Source organism: Eschrichtius robustus, chromosome 3 (genome assembly GCF_028021215.1).
Source record: "Eschrichtius robustus isolate mEscRob2 chromosome 3, mEscRob2.pri, whole genome shotgun sequence".
NCBI classification, from domain to species: Eukaryota; Metazoa; Chordata; class Mammalia; order Artiodactyla; family Eschrichtiidae; genus Eschrichtius; species Eschrichtius robustus.
In genome coordinates, this window is record NC_090826.1 from 19,242,536 (window position 1) to 19,258,647 (window position 16,112).

The 16,112-nt window shown below is 46.7% G+C and overlaps 1 protein-coding gene across 1 annotated transcript in view; it reads right to left on the minus strand.

Moving 5' to 3' along the window:
• The window catches only part of STPG1 (sperm tail PG-rich repeat containing 1), a 50,863-nt gene that overhangs the window by 16,828 nt on the left and 17,923 nt on the right, over positions 1-16,112 (minus strand). Inside the window, exons 5-6 of the mRNA XM_068537791.1 lie at positions 7,083-7,184; positions 2,582-2,752 (exon numbers count right to left, since the gene is read on the minus strand). Coding sequence (XP_068393892.1) covers positions 2,582-2,752; positions 7,083-7,184 — 273 coding nt within the window. The remainder of the gene's footprint in view (positions 1-2,581; positions 2,753-7,082; positions 7,185-16,112) is intronic.

Consider the following 16,112-nt stretch of genomic DNA (forward strand, 5'->3'; position numbering starts at 1 on the left):
ACAGTGCCCTTCAGCGGCCCCCGGGAGGACGCAGAGGGGGCGCTCACACGGAGACAGCCTGCACTTGGGTCTGTCTCCCAAGGAACCCGGCCCTCTCTCAGGAATGGCAATGGCACAATGGCCAAGCACCTTCATTATCACTTGCCTGGACCAGACCTCGACCTCTCTTTTGTCAGCATGACAGCTTCCTAACTGGTTTTTCAAAATCCACCCTTAACCCACACTGCAGTCCATTCTCCACACAGCAACTGGAGGGGTCTTTTTTAAAAGGTACATCAGAAGACATCACTCCACACCTCCTATCCTCCTTCAAGGAGGGCTTCCCAGCACACAGAGAACAAAATTCGAACTCCCTCCTGGGGTCTTTAGGGCCTTGCATGAACTGGTCCCTGACTATCTGTCTGGCCTCTCCTCGTCCCCTCTCCCCCGAGCCCCCCTAGTTCATTCTACTTTAGATACTTTGGGTTTTTCTGGCTGCGCCACGCGTCTTACAGGATCTTAGTTCCCTGACCAGGGATTGAACAGGGACCCACGGCAGTGAAAGCGCCGAGTCCTAACCACTGGACCACCAGGGAACTCCCTCTAGTTACCTTCTTACAGTTCCCCACGGGCTAAGGTGTTTGCTGTCCCAGGACCTTTGCACATGCTGTTCCCCCAACTCTGGCTCTTCCCTCAATCCTTGAGTCTCAGTCTGAGGACCTTCTCTGACCACCCAGTCTAAAGTACATGGTATTGCCAACCTCCACACCCCACACATACTCTCTTTCTCAGGCTCTAACTGTTTGTCTCCCTCAGAGCTGGCCACAGGAATCGTTTTGTTTGTCTGTCTCCTAGTTCTCATCTTGAGTTCCCCACTGGAATCTAAGCTGTATCACTGGTCTGGCACAAAGCAGCCACAGGATTTATGAAGGGAAGCCCGGCAGGGCTGGAACATGGGGACTCTGCTCACTCCCCAGCTTTATACCTCGGCACCCGCCCGTGCTCACCGATGCGGGAACAGTCCCTTCAAGCTGGGTAACTTTGGGCAAGTCCCTTCCCCTCTCTGAGCCTCAGCTTCCTCTTCTGTAAATTGAGAATAAGAGAATCCACTTCCCGGGTTCTTGTGAGTATGAAATAAGTGAATACACGACTCTCAGAACAGCACATAGGCCATGAAAAATGCTTCATCATATCATCATCATTCTTATTTTCAGGCTCTGATTACCCTAGGGTAAGAGTATCTAGAGCTATACTACCCCAAACAGTAGCCACTGGCCACATGTAGCTATTGAGCTCTGCAAACATGGCTGGTCCACATTCAGGTGTGCTGCAAGTATAAAATATACACTGAATTTTAAGGACTTAATAGGAGGGAAAGAATGTAAAACATCTAATTAATAATTTTTATATTGATTAGATATTGCAATATCTTGAATATATTGGGTTAAATAGAATATATAATTAAAACTAATTTCACCTGTTTCTTTTTACTTTTAAATGTAGCTACTAGGAAAACTTAAATGACGTATGTGGCTCCGGTTATACTGATATTCCTTTTGGACCGTGCTGGCCTAGCAGGCACTTATATTGCTTTGAACATGTTATAATTGATTGGATTCATTGTAGAAGGTAGGCAGGATCTTTGTAGTCAGAAAAATAAATATTATTTATAAATATTATAAAAGAAAAAGGAAATGTAAAACTTAGAAGTATTCTAAGACCAAAATATTCTTAAATATGGTGTAATAATATTACTACCTTACATACAATTCATGTCTTAGGTATTTCAGAGTGTTTTCACATTTGTAGTCTCATATGCTTCTTATAATAACCCTGTAGGGCAAGTATAATTAATTCCCTTTTACAATTGAAACTCAAGAGGTAACGGGGCTTCCCTAAAGACAGTTCTACCAGTTTTCATGTATTGTAGAGTCCTCGTGCACCAGATATTGTGCTAGGTAAGCACTCAGCCTAGACTATCTCATTTAATGTTTGCATTAACACCATGGAGTAGACATATAACCCCACTTTACAGATCAATAAACTGAGTCCTGAAAGGTTAAGAGACTTGCCCAAAGCCATACACAGTTAGAAAATGGCAGAGTTGAGATTTGAACCTAAGTCTGTCTCTTACCTGTTAACCACACCATTCTGCCTCATTGACTACAAAGTGATGGGAAATGGCGAACCACTGCTGTTAAAAAACCCAATTTTCTGATATGGAAAGACAGAAGTTTATTTTCCCTGTAAGACTATAATAGTGTCTGCAGATAAAGTGGTACGTAATATAATCATTGTTACAGATGAGAAAACCGTCCCAGAAAGCTTATGTGATAGGAGTAATTGCAGTAAGTATTTTCCTGGGCAGTGGTCTTCCCACTGTTCCATACTGACCTCTGTGTTGCCCACATTTTTCTCTGGGTTCTGCAAATTCCCTATGAGAGTTTTGCCCAGCCTCATGTAGCCATTGGGTAGTCAGCAAATGCTAACTGGCTTACCAATTGCAGTAAATGCTATTCCCCAAAGCTCCCCCCTTCCTTTCTTTTATTTTAGTAAACCATTAATTCAATATATATTTAAGAAGCATAGGCAGTGTTCTTACATTGTAATGGTTTGGTGCAGGAGTTTCAAATTTGAGAACTTTCACGAAGCTTGGCAACTGGAACATGCTGGAACAGGAATTACTGAAGTCTTTCTTCGAAACAAAACGTGATGGTATAGTGTACGCGTTAGCTGCGGGGTATTTAGAGACGATGGTGTCCAATCGGGCACACTGTGAGGAGAAAGTCAAAGGAATCCACATCATCACGTATCTTATGGCTCCGAAGGACAGATGTCAAAAAGATGGTGCCCAGCACCAGGTCTAAAAACATTTTATAAAAGGTGAAACCCTGGCAGGTAACAATGATAAAATGACCTTGGGCTTTGAGAATTTGCTCTTGGAAAATGCAAGTTCAGACCTGTGTTAACTTCTGTAAACTAACTCTAATTATTCATCTTATGTTTGGGACTTGGCAAAGATAATTCTTCCATAAAAGCATTTCCACCCAATCTCATTTCAGGCCACTTATACTTGACTCATCAGCTGGTGGGTGATTTATATGATGGGACGCTTTAGACTTGCTTCTTCCAACCTTGGTTTTCCTTTGAGTAAAACCCTCACTTTTTGTTTCTAAGTTTAAATAATCCAAATTTCCTAAATGACAAGTTTGCTTCTAACATCTTGAAGGTACAAGGCTCCATAGGGCTTGCCTCCCACCCACACCTCCTATCCACCACCTAATCACTGATTTCATAAAACTCTACGATATTTTTGCTGTTTCAACAGAAACCAATCCTACTCCTTCCAGGAAGCCATGATAAACTATTTTCAGTTAAAAAAACAAACAGAATCAATGTTTGCCAAATGAACAGGGACAAAAGCTATAAAAACTAGGCGATAACATCACCTTACCCTGGGATAGTATGGCAAGTATTGAAGTCTGATAAGACAACAACAAAAAAATCTCATTATTTTATGGTTAAAAGCTTGAGAACATTGCCCTGGGTTTCCTCCACTTGACAGGGGTCAACAAACAAGCACAGAAAGTGGGGGAGGTGTGGGAAGGCATTAGCCCCTCGCCCGACTTCACTCTGTACGAGGCGGCAATGGTTCTCACCATCTGGTTCATGGGCCACCAGTAATGTGGGTGGATGTGCCACCAGAAGCAGGAGTGTTCTTTCCAGAGTCTCAGCTGTCCTGAGTCTAACCTGGGTTCGAGTCCCAGCTCCACCTCCTCCTAACTGTAAGGATTCATTGATGTTCCCAGAAGTAAGGTCACCCCAGTCTTGGACTCACTTTACCTTTGCATTTGGGGCAATAGTTAACCCAGTACTTTGCAGGGGGTGTTGCATTGGATCCTCATGACAACCCTGGGTCGAGGATATTATGATTATCCCCACTTTACAGATGAGGACACTGAACTTCCTCAGCTAGCGAAGTGTTGGAACCAACATTCTCGCCTCCATGAGAGGATATGGATCAGATACCCATTCTGAAGAAGAATGAACCAAGAGGAGTCACAGCAATGTGTTCGCATCTACAAGATGAACAGCTGATAAATGCCTGTGGGAGGTGTTAGTTCTGGAAGAATCACTACCCGAAATCTGCTGTGCCCAACAGGGCAGACACACCTCTGCTCTTTCCTTCTAACTTCCACAGAAGAAGGGTGGCAAGGTCAGACCTTCCTTGGTACTGCCATTTGTAGCGTGTCTATCCTGAGTCACCCAACAGAGTGGGCAAAGCGTGTTCTTCTAAAGCGCTAGTTCCCAAAGTGTGTTCCTCGGCCTTCCAGGTCTGTGAGATAAGGTTGTGTTGGTGGTAGCGGCAGCAGGGAGAGAGTTCCAGGGTCAAATAAATTTGAGAAATTTCACGCCATGTTCCCATTTTGAAGATTCATAACACACGTTGGTGTAGTAAATGCTCTGGGAAGGACTGCGATAAAGAAACCTCTCTAGCTTTGGGTTTTTTTCTTTTAAAAAAAGACTGGGACTTAGTTGCAGCATGCAGGGACTTAGTTGCAGCATGCAGGATCTTCATTGTGGCATGTTTAGTTGCAGTGTGTAAGCTCTTAGTTGCAGCACGTGGACTCCTTAGTTGCAGCATGCATGTGGGATCCAGTTCCCGGACCAGGGATTGAACCCAGGCCCCCTGCATTGGGAGTGCAGAGTCTTACCCACTGGACTACCAGGGAAGTCCCATGTCTAGCTTTGTTTAAACAGCCTTTCCCAACCTTCTTCCATCATAGACTCTTTTGGCTTAAGATACCTACTAACATACTCTTTGGGAAAAACTGTTCTAAAAAATTCCTATTCGAGGCAAAGTTTCATAAAGCATTGCAGTAGAATTAGTCTGAGTCTAGCCGAAGTTGGCAGTCACTCACCAACCCTCCCCGCCCCTTGGCTTTCTTTTCATTGCCAGGCCTCTGGTCTCCAATTTGGCCACATGCTGGCATTTATGAACCTCTCCCCAGCTCTTCCAGAGCCACTGCTGCCACCACACAAATACAGAAAGGCTATGGACACCTCCTCCCACCTGCCCCATTTAACTTCCTAGTCCGTCCCGTGAATAATTCTGGAGCAAAGCTTTGGAATACAGTCGTGAAGCTCTTCAGATGATTTGAATTTAGGCGGATGACAGGTCCTCTCAGAAGGCTGGGTGCTGTCGCTCCAATAGTCATCAGGAAGCTTTTAAAACGTGTTGACCCACAGAGTCTTTTGGTCAGCCTCACCCAGGGAGGCACGCTCCTGCTGGCCGTACTAGCTCCAGTAAGGCAGACCTTTCTCTGATGGGGACTACTTTTAATTCCCTCAGGGAATTGGGATCCGGAAACAAGAGGCACTGAATGTGAAAGGCAGCAAAAGAAGGGGCGGAGGAATGAAATTCTCATCCAATTTGGGAAGGAACTAGGCGAGATGTGGGGATCTCCTGACAGACTTCCACCAACCACTTAAAGTCCCTTCCCAAGGATATAGGAACTTATGTGTTTGTAAACATAAATAGAAACCCCCATATCCATCACAGCGGGGAGAGGAAGACTGAACAACTCATCTTCTGCCTTCTTTTGGGTTTGGTCTGAATTTTTTAAAGACCTGATTAGATCCTGTCATGCACAGAGCTTCCCTTGGACCCCTTCTTCTCCAGGCGGCCCAACCTCGTCATTTGGAAAGTTACTACATGTAAAGCCTAGCAGGGAATTGATGGTGTGCTCTGATTCAGTGCCTTCTCTGGCACCAGGCAGGAATGGGCAGTGCCACTATTTGGCAACGTCTCAGAGAGAAAACCTAGGTGCTGCAGGAAGTCTTGTTTGTGACTCAGATGGTGACAATCATAACATTCAACATGTTTATAATGCTCCGCAGTTTCAAAGACTATTTTACTCATTGCAACGTCAATTTGCCCATCGCCTCCAGGGAGTCTCCACTCGATGAGGCACCTGGGACACGGAGGGTGACGTGCTTGAGGTCACATCGAGAACCCACAGCTGAGTCAAGATTGGGTCTTAAGTCCTGTCTCCTGTGCCAGGCCATCGTGAGACGGCACTTCTTTTGCAGATCGCTTTGGAGTCTCTTTACTCTCAGGGCTTGGGACAGAAGGAGAAGTAGAGGCGTGGTTATTCTGTGAACTCACTGGGGGCATGTGCAGCCTCAACGTCTTTGTTAATAAGGAGTTAACTCCAAAGTCGGTTTTCTCCTTGAGTATTCAACCCTGCCAAGCTTGAATTCCAATAAGTGGCTGCATTCAGTGTGTCTTAAATGGTCTCTTTGTGTGTGGTTTTTAAAAAAAAAAAAAAAATCAATTCCAGTGTCAGGTATCGTAATACATTTTTGCAAGAGATTATTATAACTTTTAAAGGGACAGACGGCATACGTGTTTTGTTAATGCTGGAGTTTGGGTTTGCTTTCTTTTTCACTTTCCTCCCTCAGCTAGTCTTACCCTACTTTGACCCTTTCCCCTTGTTATATCTATTTTTCTTGCCAACTGATAGATGTTCAAATAAAGACTATCCTTGCCCAGGTCTGGTCAGAGACACTGGAACTTCATTTAGCTACTTGACGGTTGTAGCCTTCCATAAAGATAAAGATCCACATCTTACAAAGGAGAGAAATGGGGAGGAGAGGAATATCACTAAATTACCGGCCTGCTGCCTGTTTTCTTTTTGGTCCCATCCGATTTCTCAGTAACTCGAATAACCCAGTTAGATTAAGCAGTGTAAAAAGTCCTATTAGGGCAAGATGTATAATAATAACTTTTTTCCTGGTTTGCCTAAAAATCTCAAGAAAACATTTGTAAGTCCATTCCACACTGACAAAATTGGTTTTGAATGATCAGGTTCTGAATATTCTTCTAGCTTCTCTTCCCACTCTGGCAACGCGTAGCAGTGGGGAAAAAAATTCCTTAAAGACATAGGCTCCAGTTTACCTGCATGAAATTTGAGGAGGCAATTACTCTCCTAATTAGAACCACGGGCCTTTGGAGAGAAGGGACCAGTTGTCCAATGTATGATTATGCAGTGAATGAAGGAAAGTACCGAGCAGTTAATGTTCAGAGAAGGGGTTCTCACCACAGAGGGAAAAGTACACGTCCCTTTCTTAGACAACGACACACTGTCAAACACAGGCGACTGGTGAATGACGTTGTAGAACCCAGGACCTGGGATATCATCCTGAAAGGGAAGAGAACGTAGTGTCATTGGGATACTTTCAATTCCATGGCGCTTTTCTGCAAGCTTTACATCCATTAACACTAAGCCTTACTGTGATCCTCTGGGACAGGCAGGGATGCCACCTCGTGGATGACAGCCTGGCTCCACCAGTTCCTGACCTGCCCAGCCACCATCTCAGTTAGCAAGCGCTGGGGCTGGAATTCCAACCCGGCTCTGGGACCCCCCAGGGCCCTTGCTCTTTCCACAGTGCTGTACTGCATTCCAGGAGAATGCTGTTGTTTCTTTGTGCCATTAGAGATATGAGCAGAAAATGCAATCCTGAGTGTGGCAGCGGCTGTGCAGTGTGTGTGTGCAGTGTGTGTGTCAGTGTGGGTTGACTGGGTTCACCAAACCCACGGCGAGGGAAGGGTGACCGATTTCATGTTCACCACACCCCACCTGACTCAGCTTCCTCCCTAGCCTTTCAGAAGAGAAATCAGGGAGTGTTTCTGTTTATAAAGCAAAATGAAACAAAAACAACCTTCATCCCAAACAAGACCATTTCTAACTCTCAGACAAAAAGAGGCGGGTTCATGGGGCTCAAGTCCTAAGTGATGCAGGTACGTTAGAGAGGAACAAACAAAAGCTTGATTTCTAAGCTCATTTCTGCCGTCGCAGTTAATTGGGCTTGCGTCTCATTTCCCATGCTAGTTGCCAGGGAGAAGTAAATGTTGACAGAAGTTGGCCAGGTAAGTGACATGAAATGATAAGGATGCCCCACCGTCTCGAGAGTTTACTGGGTGCCTCCTTGGTGCCAAGAGCTTTTCAAAGGTTGTCTCGTTTAATCCCCCGGTGAGAAGGGGATGCCCCCATTTTATACATGGAGACACTGAGGCACGTAGAGATGAACTTGCCCAAGGTCCCACTGCTGTCAGTGGCAGCACCTGAATTCAGTGCTACATGATGGTATACACAAGCCTTTTGCAGTGGGGCTATTATCAGGTCCATTTTAAGGAAAGCGAAGCCCGCAGACGTTGGGGCTGCAGCTAGTAAATGGTGAAGTGCAGATTTAAACCCAGGCAGCCAGACTCCAGAGCTTGCTACCTCCAAGATCTGCCACCCAGGCTCCTCCTGTCCCCACCATCCCTACTACCTTCCTCAGAGCAGAGAGAGAGCTCAAGGCACCATCAGGGCCTTCAAGGACTCTCCAGTGTGGCCCAAGCAGTGTGTGATTATGGTTTAATATAAGGGCTATTAACAGGTTCTTCTGTGCTGAATTTTAAATGCAGTGAGCCTTTGAGCCTTGCAGGTGGGGGCAGGGGAGCTGAATCCTGCCTTGTAGGTGATGATGGTCCCTGGTAGACAGAGGGGGAGCTGACTACCAGGAGAGTGAGGCAGGCTGCAGGAGATGCAGCCCAACCAGAAGAACCCTAGCATGTGGGTGCGATTTGAGGTGCTACAGGAAGGAACAAGAAAGAGGTTTTTCTAGGGGGCTGTTTGCAGGACTGGCATATGTTTATTAATGGTCACTGCATGCCGGGCACTGTTCTGAGTACTTTATACACACTAGCTCATTTAATCCCCATTTTAAAGATGAGAAGACAGGGTCCAAAGGGATAAGGACCAAGGTCACGCAGCAAGTAACAGAGCCAGAATTTGAACCCAGGCAGTGTGAGGACAGTCTACTCTTGACCACTAAGCCAAACTAACTCTCAGACGAGTGCAGGATAAAAGGAAAAACAATCCCGCTGAGTTTTGAATTAGGATTCTAGCATCAGTGCTGCTACTAGTTAAGTAACCTTGATCTAGTCACCTCTCTAGACCTCAGTTTCCTCATGTGTAAATCGAAGGTGTTGCACTAAATGCCTTCGGGCACCTTTTAGCTTCCAGAGTCCCTACAGTGAGGGAAAGCTGAAGCAGGAAATGTAACTGCGACTCTTCTAGGTTTAAAGAATAAACAGTCTTGGACATCTCCAGCCCCCAGTCTACTGCCACACTCCCAACACCAGCATCAGCCCACAAGAATTTTCTGGGCACCTATATGTGTCTGAGGATCTAGGGTTGCCAGATAAAACACAAGCCTGCAAGGCGGCTCCATCCCACCCTGCCCAGTTCAATGTGAATTTCAGATAAACAACAAAAAGCTATTTTAGTATAAGTAGGTCCCAATCAATATTTGGGATATACTTATACTAAAGTAGTTTGTTATTTATCTGAAATTCTTTTTTTTTTTTAAGGGGTTGGAAGGAAGGCATGATCTTCTTTTTATTTTAATTAATTAATTAATTTATTTATTTATTTATTTATTTTTGGCTGTGTTGGGTCTTCGTTTCTGTGCGAGGGCTTTCTCTAGTTGCGGGAAGCTGGGGCCACTCCATCGCGGTGCGCGGGCCTCTCACTATCGCGGCCTCTCTTGTTGCAGAGCACAGGCTCCAGAGGCGCAGGCTCAGCAATTGTGGCTCACGGGCCTAGTTGCTCCGCGGCATGTGGGATCTTCCCAGACCAGGGCTCGAACCCGTGTCCCCTGCATTGGCAGGCAGATTCTCAACCACTGCGCCACCAGGGAAGCCCCTATCTGAAATTCTAAATTAAGAATCCTGTATTTTTATCTGCTAAATCTGGCAACCCTACTGGACCTTGATCACATTTTAGTTCTACCACATTGCAAACTGTTTTGACTCCAGGACAAATAGGAAGAGAACTGTCACCTCTTAGCCTGGAGGGAGCGCGTGCTGCCTATTTGCTCTTAATGAATATCCAAGAAGGGTCCTCCAGGCAGCAGGATGCTGGGGCTTGCCAGTGGCGGCTCATGAGGGCAACTGTTAAATATTCAGAAATGTTGCTCGTGGTAGCTTGAAATTGACCAGGGTGGGGGGCGGTATTTACACCACAGAGATTGGCCAATGCTCTACATCAGAACTTTCTTTGTGGAGGGGAGAGCTGGTTTACCAGCACACCACCACCTGCGCTCCACACCAAGTAAGTTTCAAAGCTGCCTAGAGGGAAAGGTCCAGCTGCAGGGAGTTCAAGCTTTCTCCTGCAAAAGCTAGAGGTGGTGGATGGCTCCCTGGGAGGGCAATAAAAGTCCAACCTTTGGCCTCTGGGATAACAGCTCATGTGACTAATGTTACATGAGGCTGATGAGTTCTGGCCTCTCAGCATCTCCCAGAGAGGAGAATCCAAGTCGAAACTGGTGTGAACTCAGCCAGCCCTTGGCTTCTTGGCCAAGACCACCCCAGAAGGCAAAAACCAAATAAACCAACCAAATAAAATGGGTGTGGGGAGGGAGAAGGGAAGAGAACTATTCATTTGAGCTCTGCTGACTGCCTGTTGTGTGTTCCACGGGGAGCTCTGGGCCAGGGCGACACCCGTTGTCCCCTGTGCACGCGAGGACTGAATGAGTCAATGCACGTCCCCTCAGCCACATTACCAGTCCTCAAGTTGCCACAACAGCCTCAAGGGAGCCAGGACCTTCCCTTGGCGGTTAAAGACCCTCAGGGTGAGGTGGAGCAAGAGATGATTGGCTGATGTTGCTGGGCAACATTTGGTGGAAATGCACTTTGAGAGCTCTTTTGAAGGATTAAAGTCCCAAATGGGCAGCACGTGCCAAGGGCGGGACACAGATTGACATTCACTTGACCTTGGGATAGGCTTAGAGAGGTCAGGAGGAGGAGGGGAAGAGAGGGAGCAGGGCATTGACCCCCTCACCCCAGACAGCTCCTTAGGGTAGGGGAGGGCCTGATGTCCACAACCTGGACCCAGTCACATATGCACACAGCCTGGATTTTCTAGTCCCGATTTCATAGATTCTGTCCAATTAAGACTTTCAGGTTTGTCAACCCATTTCCAGGTTGGAAAATGCGGTCTCTGCTGGATCATTGGCCAAAGCCCACAATACTAGAGCTGCCTTTTGACTCTTCAGGGATGTTCCACCCTGCTTTGGTCTATTTTGGGGGTGGCCAGCTGGGGTTCTCAGCAGTGCACAAGATGAATGAAAACTAAGAGTCTGCGGAAGGGCTAGCGGTATATAACAGGAGGAAGACACGCCTGAGGTGGAAACAGAGCCCTGTCTAGTGGTTAACCCACTGGCAAAAGTGCCCAGGAATTTGGGGTTCCTGCGGGAACAATTTCCTTTTACAAATGCCTCTGGTCTGAGGGTCTCAGGACAATGCATCCATCCACCCTTTTGTCAGGCTGATGTGGCCAAAGTGGTGATAGCATGGGCCAGAAGACAGGAGAGCCAGTGTCTGCCCCCAGGGCACGTCCCCTCCCTGGGCCTCAGCCCCCTCATCTGTGAACCTGCAAAGAGGCAAGTGCGGGTGTGGAGATCTATAGTTTTCAACCCCACTCCGGGCCTCCATGAGGAACTCAGGGAAAGGGGGCCCGAGTTGGCAGTGGCTTCGAGCAGCAAGTCCCCTTTACCCGCTCCACCGACGGGCCTCAGCATGGGATGCTGTCACAGATGGGGCCCCTCTGCTGAGCCCAGGGATTTCGGTGTCACTGAAGCCCTTCTGGTTCAAACTGTCTACAACCCTGAGAAGTGCCCCTTGTAAGACGCCCTTCCTCCTTTCTGCTTTCTCCCCTCTCCCCGCCCCAACTCCATACACTAATGTCTGGCATCAAAGTTTCCACGCCTCTGATAGCAGAGGAGAAGGGAGAGGCAGGGAGCGTACTTCAAGCAAGAAAATGACACTTTTTTGTTCAGAATGGGGATCTCAGAGATGAAAGATCCCTGGGTGCCCTCAGGGAGCAACCAGGAAAACTGGGATGAGTTCTCTTGAGGAGATTGTTTCTTAGTGGCCCAGGTGAAGAGCAGGTGTGGGGGAAGCCCAGGGACACTGGCCACCTGGGCAGATGAAAATGGGGACCAGGTCTTTGCCCATCGCTGGCCTGGCTGGGTTGGAAGCACGGTCAGACAAGAGAAGCCAAACCTGCATTTTCAAAGCATCGGTTCACATCAGTATCGTCTCTGAGCACCCGTGCTCCTCTTTTGCAGAGCCCTCCTCTTTGTTAACTCTGGTGTCAGCTCATTAGCAGGCCCTTGAAATCCCCTGAGTGGAATGTGGGCCAAGACTCAATTCAACAAGCACACACTGAAGTCTGCTGTGGGCCAGGGCCCGGGCGGGGGCACCAGGATACAGGTGGTTGGCAGCTTAGATGTTCTAGGAATGGGATGCAGGAGACGCAGCAAAGCAATGCAAGATGGATGGGACAAGTTCTCGTGGCTCGTAGACTTGAGTTGGGATCATTCATTCGACCCACTTTTGAGGGGCTTTGGGGGTCTGGAAAGGACAATGACTGCTGCCCGAGGAGTTCCGGCCGGGTGGAGACAAGATGTGCATGCCCATTACCACCCTGCCAAGCCAAAGGTGCTCGGGCATTCAGGGGAGGGTGTGCTGGCTTCCACCCGCCAGGAAGACGTGTGGACGCCAGGAGACGCCAGGAAGCAGTGTGGGAGCCTGGAGCTGCTGCCAGGTCGTCCTCACTCGGCCTGACCCTGGCTGTGCCACTTACTTAACCCTCTTTGTGTCTCAGAGTCATTATCTGAGAAGTGGGGATAATAACGGGACTTAGCTCCCAGGGTAATCGATTATGGGGATTAAATGAGTTCATAAAGGCAACATCTTCAAGGGGAGCCTGGCACACCGTCTGTGCCAGCCAAGTGTTTGCGATTTCCACCAGCGTGTCCTGCAGACCCCTGAGGATGGGGTGCTGATGACTGATATGGAAGAGGTCAGGCTTCTAGAGCAGGAAGGTCGGGCAGACCCCACTGTGGTTCAAACACGCAGCTGAGTGCACATGTGGGGAAATTATCCCCTTGAACATGGCGGTCTCTGCAAACTGAACTTCCTTTCATTGAAAAATCTCTGACATTAAAAAATTCATGGGCTTCCCTGGTGGCACAGTGGTTGAGAGTCTGCCTGCCAATGCAGGGGACATGGGTTCGGGCCCTGGTCTGGGAAGATCCCACATGCCGCGGAGCAACTAAGCCTGTGAGCCACAACTACTGAGCCTGCGTGTCTGGAGCTTGTGCTCCGCAACAAGAGAGGCCGCGACAGTGAGAGGCCCGCGCACCACGATGCAGAGTGGCCCCCGCTCGCCGCAACTAGAGAAATCCCTCTCACAGAAACGAAGACACAACACAGCCAAAAATAAATCAATTTTTAAAAAATTCATTAAAAAATATCCCTGGTCTGGTGCCTTATCAAGGTAATAAGTGAACCGTATTAACTTTGTAAATTTCACCACAAATTAAACACTGTCCTGCTTACCGCTGGGGAGGGTGGATTTGCTGTCAGGCTATGTCTGAAATTAACATGTATTTTAAAACTGTGCGTCTAGAGGAAAGGGTGTCTGTATCCTACCAGTATCCCTTCATGTGTGCCTGGAAGGGATTAATCAGGTTTAGGATCATGGAATAGTAATCCCTGGCAAGGGCCTACCTATTATAACATCCTTATTTTTAAGATGAGGAAACAGAGATGCAAAGACTTTAAGGGAGTGTCCTTAGTGTTACACAGCTTGGGAAATAGTGACCACAATCCAGGGTGGCATGGGGACAGAATCGGGAGGTGGGGGAGGAAAATATCCCTCGGGTGGCTGGGCTATGCTCGGTACCAGATTAGGCATGTCTCTTCATGCACCCAGTGTCAGCAGCACATCTGTAAATAACTGTAAAATGTTCAGGCAAGCAGACTTCATTTCTAGCAGCCAAAATTGCCAGTCCGGACACCGAGCTCAGTGAAGGATTCCTCGTATGCAGCAGTCAGATTCTCACGGGGAATGTGAGCTGGGCAACGAGGCCCTGAAGTTTCTCTCCAAAGTCAGACTGATAAGGTAAGTGCACATTTCAGAGGGCACTGATTCTCTGTGTTAAAGGTGTGCTAGATGGGTCACAGAACGAATGTGAGGACACAACCAAGTCATGAGATGAGGCACAGGGTGTGTACGATTAATGTGATAAGAAGGGTGGTGAGACACCAGAGTTTTAAAATCTGCTTTTAATTTGTATTGCCTCACTAAATTATTGGGTGATGTTAAACAGAATTCTTAACTTCTCAATGCCCATTTCTCTCAGGAAGAATGAGAATAATGAGCAGGCAATAAGACATTTTCTTCCTGTTTTTATAGCTTGAAGAACCTAAAAATGTATAATAATCCAAACTGTACATTTCAGATGAGGAAACTGAAGCCCAGAAAAGTCAAGCAATTAGTCTAAACCCAGTCAGCTAGTAACAGAGCAGAACCCAGGCGACAGGGTTTATGGATCCCATGCCCATTCCAAAAAATTCCATACTTATTTACAAAATGCTTTCAAATGCTTAGATGAATGTTTTCACATCGTCAAACCAACGCAACCACGTTTGAAAAGTACTAATCAAATTTCTGAGCTATTTCTCTCTATATCGGATGCTGCCTATAGCTTTTGCTGGCTGCCACCTTGGTTCCTTCAGCAGAAAAATTTCTGAAAAGTAATAGTCGTTTAAAATGCAAACTTTAAACGCCAGACCATTCAGTTTCTGGATTTGAGTCTTCAGAACATGATCATGTAGAATGGGGCCTACACACACGACATCTTCCCCTATCTTGAGCTTGGTCTGTTTGGCGGAGGCATTTTCAGAAATGCACTCGCTGACTTTCATAGATGGACTTGATGGGTTTGCGGGCCACAGAGGGAGGTGTGGTGCCATGTGTGGACAGAGCATGAGGCTTAGGAGTGAGCTGGGCCTGGGTTTGAGGTCTAATTCTTTCAACATTGATTCACCAGATAGGCATGTGGGGCCTCTTATGTGTCAAACCGTGCATTGTGAGACCTCGGGTGGGTCATTTAACTTCCCTAAGCCTGGGTTTCCTTTTCTGTTAAATTAAGGTATAAACCCTTCCTCTTAGCATTGTTCAGAGGATTAGAAATATGGTCTAAAACTGGTTTCACGCATAGTAGGGATCGGTAAATGGTGGCTGTCATTATTTTTATTGGAGGTTGGCTGCAGATATCTGAGAGATGGACAGTATATTATCGGTAAATTGACAAATGGAAAACCAGACAAAAAAGAGACAGAGAGACAGATGGACAGTTAAAACATAGAGAGGAAACTCCTGAGCAGATAGCTTATTTATCACTGTTGGAGAAAACCTACAAGTAATTAAAAATATATGTGTGTGTGTACACACACACTATATTCTTTACTATTTGCATTCTTGGAATCCTAAAATATCAGAAGTGGAGGGAACTTAAACATTCTCTAGCTCAGCGCTCTTGTTTACAAAGGAGGAAACAGGCCAAGGGGCACTGGGCTTGTGGAGGAGTCACCTGCGTTCAGGACCCAGATCTCCCCATCCCCTCTCGCCATCTTGGCGAGGGGGTAGGATGAAAAACATTTTTAGAATGCAGCAAAAGGTAACTGACATGATGACTCCTCCAAAAGAATGTTATTCTAAAGGTCCTAGTTAAACGAAAAAAGGAATGAAGATGTTAAAAGACTCTTGCGTCTGCGAGTTGCTTCCGCCCCCTGCTGGTGAGAGGGGAGAACATCAGACCTGGGCTTTCAGCCAGTGAAATTACAGAAGTTAGGTGAGGACCCACCAGGACCCAAGCAGAACGTTCCAGATCAAAGAGAAAAAGAGACACAGATATTTGGGGAAGAGGGTAAGGAAGGGGGAAATGCAGGAACAGTTCTAACACATTGTCAAAGGAAGCTTAAAAAAAGGGGGGGGCTGTCACCACAAAGGTAATTTTACGTTTATTAGACACGTTTATTTTTCCTTTTATGTTATTTGAAGAAAGTCTTGTTCTTCCTGTCATGTTTTGAGTGAGGCTGGGGGGAGGGGGGAGGAAAGGATTTTTATCTTTTACTTCATACGTCTGGGATTTTTGCATTTTTGATTTTTATAGTAATTTTAAAAATACATTTCTTGTTAAAAAATGTTTGGTTTCAGTGTGGCCCCATA